At 50.6% G+C, this 16,751-nt stretch overlaps 1 protein-coding gene and 1 long non-coding RNA gene across 5 annotated transcripts in view; one reads left to right on the top strand and one right to left on the bottom strand.

Moving 5' to 3' along the window:
• Positions 1-278: 278 nt before the first annotated feature.
• Positions 279-8,184, bottom strand: LOC142061605 (uncharacterized). Its single transcript, XR_012662160.1, has 3 exons — positions 8,110-8,184; positions 3,082-4,653; positions 279-1,556 (listed from the first exon to the last, which is right to left on the bottom strand). It is a non-coding gene; the product is annotated as an uncharacterized LOC142061605 (long non-coding RNA).
• JADE2 (jade family PHD finger 2) overlaps positions 6,571-16,751 on the top strand; it is an 82,846-nt gene continuing 72,665 nt past the window's right edge. For 2 of the 4 annotated variants that reach the window (XM_075102915.1, XM_075102913.1), the window contains exons 1-3: positions 6,571-7,074; positions 9,850-9,979; positions 13,767-13,824. In XM_075102915.1, the coding sequence (XP_074959016.1) occupies positions 13,767-13,824 (58 nt within the window). In that variant the 5' untranslated portion in view covers positions 6,571-7,074; positions 9,850-9,979. The remainder of the gene's footprint in view (positions 7,075-9,849; positions 9,980-13,766; positions 13,825-16,751) is intronic. The other 2 variants (XM_075102914.1, XM_075102912.1) reach the window with 1 other exon arrangement.

The raw sequence follows: 16,751 nt of genomic DNA, 5'->3' as shown, positions 1-16,751 counted from the left end.
CACTTTCCATCTTTATCTCCTTTCCTCAAATGCATTAGCAGCTGATTTGTCCTTCTGCCTACTCGTAGGTCTTTCTGAACCGTCGTTGCGAGCCCCACGTGCCTCCCTCTCTCCTCACTGCATCCAGGCTAAGTTTGCTGCTTGGGAAGATTGCTCAGGCGATGGAGTGTCCGTGTCAGCCCCCCTATGGTTAAAACCAGCCCTGTAAGCAAACCCTCATCATTTTATTTATGACTTTTGGATGAGCTAATGGTTTTCCACTTTGAAAAGAAAGCGCTCTACTTCAACATTTATTTTCTATAAATGCCTTGGCATTTATATTGCAACAGGAGACTATTCAGTGACATTATCTGATAAATATCATGTTATACAGCTGCAATTTACAATGCATATATTTTTAACGGTGCTTCTAAGCTAAATTAAATGCTTCTAAAATATGGTACTTACAGAAAACAAATGTCTGTTCTAGCAATTTTGTTTTTCAGGGTACACTATTTTTTTAAAAGTAGATACCATCTTTATCCTGTCAGGCAGTAAATTATGCACTTGCACTTTCATAAACTCTCCCCTTGGGAACTTAGTCAATGAAATGGAAATGTCTTTTTCACACCCTCCAACTCCAGAGAAATACAGGGAAATAGCCAACTCTGTTACAAACCTAATGTCTAGAGAGAATCCATATAAAACGTGGATTAATGCAGTCCTGATGCATGTATTGTTTAGCATATGTACCGTTCCCTCAAATGGCGCGTTGAGTTCTGACTCAGATCTTTAATGTCTTTTTTCTGTTTTGTTTTGTTTTTTTTTTTTTTTAATTGGGAGAGTAATTGCATGTTCTGTGGTGGGATCTGCAGGTAGGAAGACACCCACTGGCACCTGCTGTTAACCTCCCTCCCAAGCCAGAGCTGGGAAGCAGCTCCAAAGAGCTCCAAAGCTCTGCTGGCCTCCTCAGGGGAGTAAAACAGGGCTGCTTTTACACCTGGGTGGGTCCTTCCCTGGGTTGCGGGGTGGGAATGGGCAGGACAAGGGCTTGCAATGGCACGTCCTGCCTTTGGGATAGCCCTTCACGAGGGAGAGAAGAGGGAGGCTTAGGCAGTTGGACTAGATGATCCTTGTTAGGTCCCTTCCAGCTCAACTGTTCTAAACCTTCTAAATCTACTACTGTTTTCATCGTCCATCACCCAGAACTACAGACTTTGCCCATAGCGCTCAAACGTCTTCACGCTGAAACTGTGAGCGGTCTGCGGAGCCACGTTATCCCATCGCCGCGTCGACTGTGGAAAGTTGGAAACGCCAACAAAAAGGGAGCAAAGGGGTGAAAGCGAGGAAGTGTGGTGCTGGGGAGTCTGCTGTGACGCCCAAGGGTCCGCCCGAAGCACGAGGAGCTGCAGCAGGTCTCCTGTCGCAGGAGCAGCGCTGAAGCTGTTCAGCTGAGCACTGATGGTCGTTATTTCCCCAGATCTACCCTCGAGGGCCCTTTGAAAGCCCCAGTTCTTGCAGTCTGGGGACCGGATGAAACGTGTGCCGCATTAGATGTGCTTTGTAATAGGAATGAACTTACAGAAAACAGAGAAACAAACAACAACAACAGAAAGGAATCTTGAAATTTGGCAGAAGAAATTCAGTGCACAAAACCCACAAGAACGTGAGCATCTTTGCACAGAAACACTTAGGGATGCGTTCCTTAAAGGTAATCCCTTCAGACAGAGAGAGGCTGCCATTTCTTTGAAAGATATTAAAGCAGCTGTTGCTAGAACATAGAGAATTTTTTGAGCTATCCATCCAGGGATGGATGTTTGTAATGCTATATCTACTTTTTTTGTTTGTTTACAGTTTATTTTAATACCAAATTTCTAGCTACTGAAGGTAATTGAGACCTGCAAACAAAATCTCACTGTCCACTGATCTGCCAAATCAAATTTTCTTCTCCTGTAAGTATAGTATTTTTCCTTAGCTTCAGAGAGGAAAAGAATTATGCAGAATGAATGAGAAAGAAAAGGGATTAGTTTATGTAATGACCATAGCAGCCACCTCTCCTTGATCTTTTTGTAGTAGTTCATTCTCGAAGGTGGGAGTGATTATTATTGTAATTTAGAACAGAGCTTGTTCTTTTTTCTTCTACTGCATCTGCTTACTACTTTCCAAATTAACACGTATTTTAATACAAACTAAATATCCTGCTTATAGCTGGGATATTGGGCAACCCTATCTGGGGTTTGGATGCAGCAAGATTTTCATCATCCCTGTGTTCTCCTCCTGGAATGGCTGTGGACTACTCTGGTCCTTGATAGGAATTAAAGTAGCCATAAGGCTATTTCAATGACTTCTGGCTACCAGAGGCCTCAGAGGAGCGTATCGACGGTAGTAAATTAGCAGCCAAGTGGCTCCTGCACTGTGGTGCTTCTGAGGATCTCCATGAGGTCTCTGTCGCCAGCGCATCTCCCTGCCCTGCGGTGGTCCTCCAGCACCCGGTTTCAGGGCCGGGTGGGTATCGCTGCAGGGACAGGCTGAGGGAGCTGAGCTTTCCTCGTGGTTTCTCACTAGCTCACATCCACTAAACAGATTGTTTTGAAGGGTCTTCAAACTGCAGTTGCAGTTTCATTGTATTTGGGGAACACTCGCACTCCCTTGGACCTGTTCTATCCGTGTGTCTGGTGCTAATGTACTACAGTAATCAAATTTGATGCCAACGAGGCCAGTGGGTTTTCCTCTTCCCGTGAGGTCTGTCTGCACCCAGATTTTCCCTGGTCTCAAGTCCTGTTGAGGAGTTTTATTAAACGGAAGCGTTGGGAGATGAACTATTTTGTATGATTGTTCTTCTGAAGGTTTTTTAATAGTTTGGTAATCATAGCTCTACAGCGAGCCAGTTCACCCCTAAAATCAACGTATTGGCACCTAGTCATGACAGTGCCCGCTCCCCAGAGCACGGCAGCAGCCCCGAGGCACGGGCAGTGGTAGCAGCAGCTCCGCGGCACTTTGGGGGGGGCTCGTGTTTAGTGACGGGATTTAACTCTGCAGAACTTGCACAAAGCTCATAAAGGCGCTGTCCTTCACTTAAAACCAGCTGTTAATTCTACTTACGTGCTCGTCATCGGAAGGTTGCCTATATTTTTCTTTCAGGTATGCAAAAATAAGCACCGGTGAATGAAGATGAAAGGAAAATGTTGCTGGTTTCTTCCCTGGAGATCGTATTTCTTACTTGTTGCATAACTGCTTATTTTAGCATCAATCAGCTGAGCCTTTGTTGTGTAGACAATTCTGTCCTTTTAGAGGATTTGTGCAGTATTATTTCTTCCAAAATGCTTTTTTGGCTTATATTATTAGATTTATTTCTTCTCTTAGCAAATGCCAGCTGACAACACCCTGTCAGAGCTCTTCACAAGTGTTACATAAATGTCATACTATGTAAACTGGGTATCGTATGTATCATACACATGACCTTTCTGTAGAACCATCCATCAGGGGTTACCGCTGTGTATTTCATGTGTTACATATATGCATTTGTATGCAAGTTTTGTGTAAGTCTGCATATATGGTAGGCAAAAATCTGTTAAGCACGTGATTGCAACTGCCCAGGAAAGTACTCAAAATGCAGAAATGGCTGAGTTCTTGTTGCCAGTGCAACTTAATCTACGCCCTTTTGTTGAAGCGGACCAAGAGTTTGATTGCATGATCAGATACTATTTTCGTTCTGCATCGCAATGGCGTGCAGCGCGTGAGACGGTCAGCAAGGGGCTCAGCAACGCCGGCTTGTTCCTATTGTTCAGCACATGATCCTAGGCCTTAGCTCAGCACATTATTCACATGTCTGACCACTTTTGGATTTCGCAGCAATAGAAAATACAGCTCCGATATTCCCACGGGCGGTTTTTGAAGCAGAACAAGGTGCTCATCGTCTGGATAGCAAAAATGCACTGAGGTTGTGCCTAGGGATGCTGCGGACCTGCTGCGCGCAACTCATCTGCACCGAGGAACTGATCTGTGTACCTGGGTTCTGATGTGCTGTGACCCCCGTTAGAGGTGGTGTCCACAAGCCCTGGAGAAATGGCCAGCAGGGCCGTAAGGCTGTAGCGTGCTGTACAGGACTGGAGTGAGGACGTTGGCTGGTTCCTCAGAAGACAGAATTATTAATTTCCTCATGGCTTTTTCTACGGTACTTTCCACTACACCGCATCAGTGCTTCAGCACGTCATTAATCCTCCCCAAACACCCGTTATGAAGATGGGTCAGGGTGACACGTGGATGGATTAAGGTCAGTTTTGACTAATTCAGGGTACTCCATCTGAGAAGCGTAATATCTGCTTTTTCAGAGCATTTAACATGATACATGCAAGCACAAGCACCCGCAGCTTCCAGCTGTACCAAGATGGATGTCAGCAATTCAGGCTAAAGGTTTCGAGCTACACGCCTGCAATGTGGGCAATACAACCATCAGCACCCAAAAGCCTGGTTTAATGACTTTGTTAGCGTTACAAAGCCTGTGGCAAGGGCAAAGAGAGAACCCTCTTCTTGGGGAGAGTTTTATCCTGTCCTTACAGTCCGACTGGGTCCACGTCTTGCAGCCCCTGCTTCGTTCCGTGGGCAGTTTTTGGTTCTGCAGATAAGATGAGGATCTGGCCAAAATTTGTTTCCTTTTTGGCTTACGGGGCAGGTCTGTGGCACGCAGGTGTCATATGGAAAACAGATTATGACAATGTAATTAAGAACTGCTTTAGAATATGCGAGCACAAGAAAGTCTCTGTAAATTGGTACAGAATGCCTCGCTTTGGACATTTCTGATGTTCTGACCAGGTAACACAGTGACCTCCAAAATATCCCTTAAGGCAGCCTGGGCACGTAGATGGGGTGGGATCCATGGGTGAAGTCCCGGCAGCGAATGCCGCCGGGTGCCGGTGCAGCGGGGCCAGCGTCTGCTGAGGCACCTGGGGCTGGTGGGGACGGACAGAAGGGGGCCATGCTCACAAGTCCCACTGCTCTCCTACTACCAGGAAAGTTTTTTTTAAAACTGGGGGCTGAAGTTTCCCCTTCCCTGGGGGGCCGCTGAGCAGGCTCTGAGCACTGGGGCAGCAGGTGCCCCAAAAGCAGCGTCCTGAGGGACTTCAGCAGCCAGAATGAGGCATGGTTTTGACGTGTGTTGTGAGCTGCGCTTCCTCAAAGCCCAACAGCATGACTAGTTTGGGTGGGTTTAGCTAAAAGACCATAAAAGGCTGTCTCATGCCAGATTTCAAGACCCTATTTCCAGACTTACAGTCCTAAAACCAAAAAAACCTCAGCACGCCCCAGAATGACCAACGCTCCTCTCCTTGCTCTGCTTTCATCCTTGGAAGAGCCAAAGGACTTGGAGACTTCGGAAAACGTCCAGCACAGGCTGCCAAGGCAGAAAGTTGCAGCCTAATTCATTCAAGTTTGGCAAATTATAAGGAGCCAGAACAGGGATGTACATCAGACTGCCTTAGTTGTGGTGAGTCTAGCTGTGGTCCCAATGGTTTTTAACAACCAGTAACTCACGGTTTTAGAGCGGACCAGCTTAATGAATTTAAGAGATGACGGCAGATTGTGATCGAATAACCATCTTTAACCTGAATTTTAATTTTCTGCAGCAATAGTTTAACACAGTGCAAAACAACTTCTGCAATTTGTTTTACTGTAGGGCCTCCAAGAGTTTGAAAAGATGTATGTTGTACAGACCTCTGTATTTAAATTATTATTTTAATTTAAGAAAGCGTTTTCATCTCGATGGCTGTGCCGTCGCTGCTTTTACTCCTGGGGAGCCAGCCGGCCATAGCCCTGCTCCCCGCAGAGCCCCACCATCCATTTGGGGAGCACACGGCGGGGGGGCTCCGCTCCTCTCTGCAGAAACTCTGCAAACTTTTTTTTTTTGGGGGGGGAGGGCTGGGACACGACAGCACCCCCACATCTCCCCCCTCCCCCCCCCCCCCCGCCGCTCCCCGGGGCTTCGCTGCTGCAGCCCATCTCCAGCCCGGGTGCTGCTCGCCCCTGCGCGGGTGCTGCGCGGCCCGCGGAGGTACCGCGCCCCCCCCACCCCGGCGGTTCCCACGCCGGCGGCCCGCCCCGCGGCCGCGCAACTTTGCTACGCGGGGGGGGGCAGCAGCCCCGCACCGCGGCCCCCGCCCGCTCCGCGATGGGCAAGAACCGTCTTTTTGACGCAGGAGAAATGGCAAATTTTAAGTACGTCATTAATATGGCGCCAAAAGGTTGTGTTTTTTTTTTTAAGTATAAGCTTTTTTTTTTTTTTTAAGGTTGCAGCAGCGGCCCCGTGTACGCGTGTGCGCGGCGGGGAGAGGGGGCGCGGGGGGGGTGGGGGGGGGTGCTGGGAGAGGAGGGAAAGAGTGCGTGTGCGGGGGGGTGTGTGTGTGCGTGTGCGGTGTGTGTGCGGGGGTGCAGGGCCAGCGCAGCCGGCGGGACGCGTGCGGGGCTGAGCGGGCTCCCGGCGTGCGGAGCCGGGGCTCCGGGCAGCGCCATGGGGCCCCGGCGGGCGGCGGGGGGGTGAGGAGCGGGGCGGGCGGGCGGCGGGACGCGGGATGGGCCCCGCGGCGGGACCCGCGCTGGCCGCACCTGGCCCTGCCGCCGCGCCTCGGGGCGGGAGAAGGCGCGGGAGGGGAAGAAATTGAAGATTTGGGGCGGCCGAGGAGGGAGGGGGGGGTGGTGTGTGTGTGCGTGCGTGTGTGTGTGTGGAAGCGCCACCATTATCCGTCCCCGCTCCGAAAGTCGCTTCCCCGCCTCCCTGCCGGAGCCGGAGCCCGAGCGCGGCGGGGCGAGGAGAGCCGGAGGAAGTGCGGGGTTAAAAAAGAAAGAGAAACAGGCGGGCAGGGCTCGCCCGGCCGCGGCGGAGCGGCCATCTCGGCTGCGAGCGGGGGCCGCATCCATGGAGTTACCGGGCGGCCGCTCCTGAGGAGGGCCCGGCCGGCGCGGCCCCGGCAATGACACCGGCTTGAGGCGGCGAGGGGGGCTCTCCCGGCCGGGGACTGCGGGAGCATCCCCCGCCCCCCGCCCCCTCCCCGCCCGTAACCCGAGAGACAGCCTCAACTCTTGGAGGACACTCTCCTGGCAAAGGTAAAGGGCTCGGCGGCGGGAATGGGCTTATTTTGCAGCGGATGGTTATTTTGCAGCTCCCCCTGCTTTGCTTGCATTTATTTATTTTTTTTTAAATTTATTTATTCCCCCCCCCCCCTTCCTTCCCTCCCTCCCTCCGGCTGCGAGGCGGGGGATGTGCAGCATTTCCAGGGGTGGATTGCGCATGTTGGTCACTCTTGTTTTAAAGTGTACGGGAGGGAGGCGGCGGGAATGTAAACAAGAACTTTTAAAGGGTCGGCTCGCACCTTCGCCTTTTTTATTTTTCCAAATTAATGACTGCGGCAGCGGCTGCCCCGCGCCCTGCCCGCCCAGGGGAGGGGGGGGCTCCCCGCACCGCGGCTCTGCGGGGCGATGCGCGGTACCGGGGGACGGGGGTGGGGTGGGTTTGGGGCTCCGGGGCCGGGCAGCGCTGCCCCGGGGGATGCGCAGGGCGCTGCGCGGGCGCGGAGCCTTGCGCGGGGCCGGGATGGCGGTGCCCGGGGGCGTGGCGGCTGCCGGCTCCCGCCTGCCCTCCCTTCCCTTCTTCCCTTCCCTCCCCTCCGCTCCCGGCCGCCGCGCCTCGGGGCTTCCCCCGCCGCCTTCCCCCGCCGCCCCGCACCGCGCCGCGCCGCCGGGTCCCCGGGGCTGCCGGGCCCGGGGGGCGCCCGCCGCCCCCCGCATCACCCGGGCCCAAAACCAGCCGTTGTCCCCGTCCCCCTCCCCATCCCTCGGGGGAAACCAGCGGCGCCCCGCACCGCCCCCGCCACCGGGAGAGCCCCTTCCCCACCTGCTGAGCGGGGCGGCCGCATCGCTTTTGGGATGCGGGGCTTGCTGCTTTTTGGGATGCGGGGCTTGCAGCCCCCCCCCCCCCTCCTTACCCGCCCCCCCGAGCCCGCCGCCCCCCCCGGCTGCTCCACTCCTGGGGATGGAGGAGGCGACCTGGAAGTTGGGAAGCGCTGCAGAGGCGGGGGGGTGCCGAATTGTCAATTAGGGGTGCAATTAGGAGGGGAAAAACCCCCATATCTGTCTCCATACCTGTACATCCTGAGCGCTGTTTGAGTGGGAAGGGAAGGATGGCATTCACAGGGAAAATTCCCAGCTCCTTCTCTCAGCACCCACAGTGAAAATTGTTTATTTACGGGTTTGAGCCTAGACCCTCCTACCGCTGGGACATCTCTAAGAGAGGATTTTGCTTGGGGGAAAAAAAATAATAAAAATAATCAATGATCTCAGCCTTTCTCCCAGGGGTGAGGAGCCCAGCTCTTAGGAATGCTGTTTGACCTTTAAGCATTTATTGGCTACTGAGGTTAAAATAAGCTTGAGATAGAAGTAAAAATAGCTTGCAGAAAGGTTAAATCGAAGGTTAAATTTGTTTTTCCTAGGAAAATTGAGGTTGACGTCCAACACTGAAGGCTTGGAGCAAAAGGATGGGAGGGTACACGTTCGGTCTGTAGGCAGGGAGGTGCAGTTCATTAAAGTATTGTTGGCTGCTGATACTGTTTGACACCAAGTTCTGAAAGTTGGTGGATAGGTGCTTCTCGGACTAAGGGGTTTTAAATAAGGTCTGGACTTTGCCTTTCTCTGGGTATTCGGTACAAAGGTTGGGGCGCCCACAGCTCCTGGTGATTTTCCTGAGATGCAGGTGCTCAGAGACCTGCAGGATGGGGCAGCCGATGGCGGGCGAAGAGCCCTGCCCTGGTCCCTGCCCTGGTCCCTGCCCTAGTCCCTGCCCTGGTCCCTGCCCGGAGGCAGGGGTGGCCCCGGGTGCCCGCAGTAACCTTTCTGATTACCCGTGCTCTGTCTGGGCTTGCTGGAGAAAAAAAAAAGGGATAATTAGAGGGTAACAAGTCAGAAGAGGCAAGCAAAGTTATAAATGTGAGTAGTAAAGAAAAAAAAAATCCCCTTGTAGATGTGGAAAAAGGCAAAGCACAGGAAGTAAAGGAGGGCTTGTTTTGTTTTAAATTTAAATGAGATTAAATTTTGCCCCAGGGAGCCAAGGCAGCAAGCAGAGTTGCTGTGGAGGAGAGGAGAAATGGCTCTCTCTTCACCTGGGCAGTTGAGTTTTTGCTGAAGACCTTGGAGCTGACAGCAGCCCGTGGAGGCGGCGGAGGGGCAGGCGAGCCCCCGGCTGGCAGGGGCAGGCTCCCGCTGCCCAGAAAATTACTGTTCCTGGGTACCAGGATCGTGGCTTTCTGAATGTACACTTTGCGGGGTTGCCAGGGAGGTTAAGAACAGAGCAGTGGAGCTTCCCCTGAGGTGTCAGGGCTGCGCTCTGGGGTTTTGCTGGCCGTCTGTTGGCGCAGCCGATGCGCATCCTTTGGTCAAAAAGTTTGTTCTTCTGTTGTGAAATTGGGGCTGTGCCTGCGTCGGGGGATGCTGCTGTTCTCTCAGAGCCTCCTATAGCAGCGCTTGGCTTCAAAATTGTCAATGAGAAAAGGCAAGCTGATGAGGACAACCCTACTATGGTATAAAGGCTGGGACCTTCCAGCCCTCCACCCTTCTTCTTATACTTTCTAACAACCTGCTGGTATTCCTAGACAGAGCAAAGAAATAACGCAGAGGTGAAGCATTGGTGAGCTGCCCCTCGACTCCAGGTCACCCACCGGCCCGGGCACAGGCGATGGGACGGGGGGGGGGGGGTCTGGGTGTGGGGGTCCGTGGGAGCGGGGGTCCGGGCTGGCCGGAGTGGTGTGCATGCCGCTGGGGGCACTATTTTCTGTTTGTGTTCCTATTTCTGTGCTTGGAAGAACAAACAGGGAAGTGGTTTTTCTGCAGTCTCATTGCAGCTCACAAACAGAACACAGAATTCAGCCGGTGTTGCTCAACTGTCACAGCGTCAGAGGTGACGGCACAGGGGGACCCAGCGCGGCGCATCCCTTAACGTGCGGATGAGCGCTGGGAAGAGGTGATGACCAAATACTTTTTTTTGTTTTAACTGCAACTTCTGCAGGTTTCTGTGCCTGGTCCCTGTGTGCACAGGCATGTATGGACTTCTCTAGTTTGCTCGCCTCAATCCAGAATGGCTCATTCTTGCACACAGCCCCTGCACACGGTGCTGCGATGCCACCAGAAGCTCCAAATCCCACGAGGACTTGATGTTTGCAGGGAGCTGGGGAACGGCAGTGGATTCCCCAGAGCACAAGGATCCTGGAGGGGTTTGCAGAGGGCGAGGAGTTTGTCGGAAGCGGTTGTTTGCTGGCTGAAGGCTGGATGGGGCGTTTTGGGTTAGTGTGAACGGGAGCATGGATGCGGGGAGGAGAGCCCAGGTGGGACAGGAGCTCAGGATCTGGGCACACACCTCTCCGGGTGTGCTGAAGAGTGCTGCTGCCTTCACTTCTCCCAGGTTGCATGGGCTGGGCAACATTGCATTTCCAAAAGCTCTTCTTCAACCCTTCCCTGCTGCGAGGCAGGACCAGGCAGCCTGAGGCCATCATCTCAATTTTACCACCAATCCTGTGGTTAATTTGTCCATAGCCCTAGTGATTTACATTTGTTTAGGCTGATAGAGGGCCATCATCTTCCTTGGTTTAGCATTTATCTGCCTTTCTCAGCTTGAACAAAGGCAATGCTGAACATGTGTTAGTTTGCAAGCAATTCCCGTTTTTGGGTTTGCTGGGCTATGCCTGTGGATTTGAGTTGCAGACACTTCAGGGGGATGTTCACTTGTTTATAAAAGAAACCCACATCTGTTTCTGTTTTAATTTTTTTAAGCAAGCATACATAGAAACCTTTCTCTTGGTTTCTGGCTCTGTAAAAGCTAGATTCTGGGCCAAGTTTGACCTAACGATGACCTTTTCAAAGTATTACAAATTTTTTTGGTATTTGTTTATGACTTTAATAATGATGCCATGCGGGGAATGGGTCAGTTAAAGGTGAAATTAGCTTCTAATGTAAACAAAGGATTAATTTTGGAGCAGGGACTGTATTTCGTGGAGACTTTGAATTGCTTAGTAGTGCACCAACTGAATTGCTCCTGAGAGCTTGCTCCGTGCAAGGCAGGAGCTCCGGCCCTGGGAGTGTGAGGGATGCGGGCGATGGGTCCCCAGTGCTGGATGCCGGAGGGGTGTTGAGAGCCGATGGCTCACCCAGCCACCACCATCAGACTTTATAACTCTGTGCCTCAGATGGGAAATGGCCCAATTACCCTTCTTCTACAGTAAATTCCTCCGTTAAGTACCATGCGGTTTACTACTGTTTGGCTGCTGGGGAAGATGAGTCCCTCAGAAAGCAACATCTTCTTAGCACTGCCTGGAAGTTAACCGTTTTCTGCAAAGGTCTGGTTGAGTCCTGTGGTTTTGGCCTCAAATTTCCCTTCCTTCACGCACACGGTACCTTTTGGGCCGTTGCGTGCCATCCTCTACCCAGGCAGATGTTGCCTTTCAGTGCTGCTGTGTTCAGAGATGTCCATACTTTGCTCAAGCCAGAATTTCATTCAGAGCAGTTGAAATGCTATTTGGTTCAGAGGATGCTGTCTTGGATCGTGCCAAAGTGGCAAAATGATTTATTGAAGCAGAGCCACTCTTTTACCCGCAATGTGAACCACTTCTGTATGTGAATATAAATTCATACCATTATACAGTAAGCGTGTAAAAGTGTGTTGTGCAGGTAGGGGCAGGACAGAATCGGGATGCAGGGACAAAGTTCAATTAAAGGGATGATCAGTGCATCTTCTCACATATGTATCAGAGCCAAAACCAGTCCCAGCATCCCAACACCTGTGCTGTGCATCAGTCGTATACCTTTTTCCCTCCCTTGGAAGGAGAGGGATGTCAGTGACACTGTCTTGCTGTGAAGGCAAGGATGGGAAACACTGGAAATCTCCCTGGCTATCCTGTGCTTCAGCTCAGGTGTTTATTTTCCCCGTTGACTTTGGCTTATTTAACCTCTGTGACTAGGAACACTGGAGTCAATAAAAGCATAGCTCCAGCTTTGTGCTTCAAAAGCCCGTTTGCTGCAGCAGACCAGTAGAGCCAGATCAAAAGGTTCAGGTAGAATTTCCACTAAAAGTAAGTAAACTGCAGTTAGAGCTGTCTTCAATATCATTTTCCCCAAGCAAAATCTAATGGCTACTTGGAACAAGGCTGGTTTAATAACATCTGTTTCCCCATGAATCACTGGGGGAAAGTATTGATATTGCCATATTCTCAAGGAACATTTTTAATCATGTTTTGACAGGGCAATGCCTCACCACAACACTGATAGTTAGAATGTTTATGATACTTTGTAGTATTATCCCTTATAATGGTGTGATAAAACACAGTGCGTATATTGTAAAATACAAGCACTGCAAGGGTTTTATATGCTTATGTGGAACTTTTTGTGTTGTCTGGGGGGAATGGCATACTCTAGCCTGCTATCTGGTCTGTGTGCTGCTAGTATGTGCTGCGACTGAACTGCACAAAACCAGTGTTTTAGTATCATTCGCACTTATCATTTATGGAAGCGGTAGTTTGTATGCCATGTCAACAACCTTGGATTCTTACAAAATATCTCAGAAAGTACCAGGAAGATTTCCATGAGATTAAAATTGTTCTCTGCGGTGTATTTTAGCTCCCAGCTGGTTGGATGGTTGTCTGGTCCATGGGTAGCGCTTTCCATCCGGAGCTCCCCAAGCTCTGTGTTGGGGGCCACATTGATCAGCCACTAGCCACATTGGTAGACTGGGGTCTTCAAAAGTTAAAATCTCTTTTTGCTTTCTTCCTTCTTTTTCCTTGCTTTTCCTTGCTTTTTCCAAGCTCCTACTGGTACAGGTACTTGACTTTCAGCTCTGAGCGCTCAGTTCCTGAGGGGCGAGTTCAGGACAACCCGCTGATTTCAAGCGGTTTCGTGGCTTGTTCAAAGTCACAAAGAGAATCAGCAGCTGAGCTTGAAACAGGTCTCCTCTCCTCCTAATCGGTGCAGTGGTACCCGCTGCTCTGGTTTTGTCTCTGAGAGGATAGAGAAGTCACAGCAGCTGTGCAGAAGCCGCTTGCTCTCCCCCCGCAGTGCTGGCGGGGGGCTGCATGGCTGTGCCGGAGCAGGCAGAGCAGCTCTGGGTGGTGGGAAGCGTGCTTCAGGCTTGGCTAGCACACGCTGGCTGTGTGACAGATACACCAGAAGTCTTAAAAGAACTAGGTACCGCCTGAGTGGGAAGATGAGTCAGAGGGTAAAACCCCGGTCTCCTTGTACACAGGGGTCCTCTTCAGCTCCGTGGTGCTCGGACTTTCCCCTTCAGACATACTGAGAGTGCACATAGTTTCCATTCTTTTCTCTGTGCACTTCTTAAATTTGCAGCCCAGATGGGTAGTTCCTGGCATGTCTTTTGTCCCGTCCAGCAGCACCACGGGTCTGTGGTGGGGCATCCTCGGGTCTGTGGTGGGGCATCCTCCGGTGGCGATGCTCTTGCAGAGGGAGGGATGCTTGGTTGTGGATCCTGCATAGGCAAATTGCTATGCAAACCTGAGTGATCAAAGTGTATCTCCTAGGAGTGGGGAAAGCTGGTGGAGGGACACTGGCACCCTTAAAGTTTAAAAAAGAACCCTACTATGAGGATTGTTTTCTTTTTTTAAGCCCCTGGGTAGTTGTGTGTTGTGAGGGTAAGTACTGTCTGGTGCTGGGATAACCGGCATGCAGATATTCAGAGATAACAGTGATTTGGTGCTGAGATGAGTTTCCTGGGCATTAAGTGTAATGTTCAATTTCTTTTGTTACAGATGGAAGAAAAACGACGCAAGTACTCGATCAGCAGTGATAACTCAGACACCACTGACAGTAAGACCTTTAATTCAAGGCTTTGAACGAGATAACTAAGTGATTCACCTCCAGCAGGGAAAACGCTTGAATAATTACTTTGCAAAGAGTGGAGGAAACTGCATTTACTGGGAAGTCTCTGCACAATGAATTGTGTGCTGGGCTGGGTTTGTCAGAAATGCAGCAACAAGCTGATATCAATTTAAATGCCCTGGCTGTGGCTCCTCTTAACTGATGAGAGTGTCTCCCTCCTGTGCGGAGTCTGGGCGAGGGAAAGCTACTGATTGCAAATCTGCTAACGAAGCAGACACCATTTGTAGACAAGTTGTCCTTTCCTGTGAGCTGCACCCTGAGACCGGTTAGCTCTTGACTGAGTTGTACTGGGGGAAAGGGAAGTTTTTTTACTGGAGTCAGGGTAAAACGGGAGCCGCCTTGTTCCCTTCTTGCAAGCTGAAGAGTGATGTGGGAAAAGGGATAAGACTCGAGCCAGCAAAGCTTGCAAGCCCACGCTTGCTTTTCAACATCTACCTCACCTCATCCTCATTCAGGAAAGCACAGAAGCATGTGCTCAACAATAAACATGTGCAAATGTGCTGAATTTTGGCTATAAATAGAGCGCTTTCCTCTCCCACTTATTCCAGGGTTTCACCCACTGCAGACATACCGCAGTGCCTTAGTGTTCAGTACCCTCGAGGCACTAGTCTAATCCCTTGTCTGGGCTCCGGAGTTTCCTAGTTGTTGCTCTTGGTTTCTTACGAATGTCACAGTAATTTCATCGGGGCCGTGCTGGGAATTTGCTCTCCACACTTTACAGGATCTGGCTGCTGGATATCCAAGCACGAAAGGGACTTCGCTAAAGACACTAAACTTTTGGGCCTTTTCCTAACAGGATGATGGGGAGATTACAGGGGGTTATGGAAAGGCTGATCTTGCTAAGTTTGGCTGCTGTTCCCACAGCTTTAGCCAAAAAAATTGTCAGCGTGACCAGAGCTTGCACCGCTGCAGCCGACGGGAACCTGCTGTTTGGCTGCCAGAGGGGACCCCCATCCTGCTGGAGCTCTGGGGGGGTCTGGGGGCTGAGCTGTGCCTACGGAAAGTGTTTCAGGCTCTGTCGACTCTGCTCACTTCTCGTAAAATAAAACATCTCTATCTCAGAAAGGGGTTTGTTTTGGAAGCTGTGCTCCAAACTTCCCGTCTCCTAATCCCCAGATGCTCAAAGGCTTACCAAGGCGACCCATGCTAGCTGGCTTCTCTGCCTTTCGGGGCTAAGGCATCTTTAACCACAGTATTAAACAACATGGCCTTATCTCTATTGGGCTTGGATATTTATGCTGCAGGTGATATCTAAGCTGTTGACAAATGCTCTCCTGCATTATAATTGTAAACAAAGGGATGACCTTCTTTTTTATCCCTTTGCTGGGAAAGGACGGTAGGGGCATGTTATCTAAGCCTACATAGTTGTAGCACCACATTGTAGCTTGAGAAGAGGGGACAAGGTGGAAACTGGTGACTCGATCTCTCAGTATAAGCTGTGGATCTGCTGCCGTGATGCTTTGAGCAATGTGCCGAGTAAAGCGGCATTTCCCGGCGGCTGCAGCATAGGGCCTTCTGCTGTGGGCTTTGACGATGCAGTCCTGTTGTGTGCTGAAATGAGGAAAAAAAATGCATTTATCTGGAGCACACTTCAGTGACATCTAGCCTGACACTGCAGTCAGAAAAACAGCCGTCTCTTGGGAGCGACTGATGCCATCAGACCTGGCCTTCGTTTTGTGAAGTACAAGAAAGTGGGTTTATCAAGTAAAGAGTGCGAGATGAACTAGTGCCTCTTCCCCTGCGAGCAAAAACAGGCATGGGGGATTTATCTGGGTTCACGAGGGACTAAATTGCTTGTGCTGGTGGAGGGAGGGACATTTCCCACCACGCTGGTACCGCACTGGGGACAGTCCTGGTCCCTCGTGCCCACTCAGCTCCCAGCCCAGAGCCCCTCCTGAGTCCTTGCATGCATGGATGTGTTGTGCTTGGCATTCGCTTATGTGCCCAGCGTTATTTCCTCCTGTCCAGCCATCCAAGGATAAAATCAGTGGCTAAGGATAAAATCAGAATAGGCTCATCGATAGCTAATTTGTTGCACACCCACGAAAAAAACATTTTTATATAGTGGAATCTGAAGGGATCCTACTATACAGAAGACCCAACCACAATCGTTATCATAAAAAGATTCCAGTAATTAGTTTATTATTTATTATTACCAAATACATACAGCTTTTTAAAGTGATAGTAACACCTATGGGTTGGAAATAAAGATTAATATCGTAATGGTCCCAGCACATTTCAGGCTTTAGCTGCCCTTGCCTCGTGGAGGCAGTAGCAGTGGTGATGCTGCTGCTCCAGTCAGGATGATGAGAGTCCATTCGTAATATTCCCAGAATAAAGTAATCCCAAATGCCAGAGCAAATCCTCTCATACTACCGAAAAGTGCAGAGTGCGTTCACTTGGCGTGTCCTGTTGCATGGTTCCCTCCAGATGCTGAACTGCACACAGGCGTGGAAGTTATTAGTCCTGGCATGGGCAGAGGACTTTTACCCCATTCGGTCAATATTTTTGACCACAGGGTCTGAAGTCCTCGAGCAGTTCAGATGTCTGTCTTCAAGCAGCCTTGTTAGAAAATTTTTAGTCTTACGTTCTTAATTCCTGATCTGAAGAGATTTCCGACGCCAGGCATGCGCTGTGGCTCATTCTCTCTTAGAAGCCATTCTTCCCACTGACTTTGGGTTTCTCATTTCTGATGACTGCATTTGAAAATGGTGCTTTTAAATTTCAGAGGCCTCTGTTTCATCATCGATAGCAGCAGGAAAGTGATGTTAATCTATTTTGGTGAAGTGCCTTGGGATGTGCACAAAAATAATGCTATGGCAAGGTATTATTGCCTCTTAGCGTTGACGCAAGGC

Source organism: Phalacrocorax aristotelis, chromosome 8 (genome assembly GCF_949628215.1).
Source record: "Phalacrocorax aristotelis chromosome 8, bGulAri2.1, whole genome shotgun sequence".
Taxonomy (NCBI): domain Eukaryota; kingdom Metazoa; phylum Chordata; class Aves; order Suliformes; family Phalacrocoracidae; genus Phalacrocorax; species Phalacrocorax aristotelis.
The sequence above is the reverse complement of the archived record's forward strand: the minus strand, read 5'-3'. Positions and strand labels throughout refer to the sequence as shown.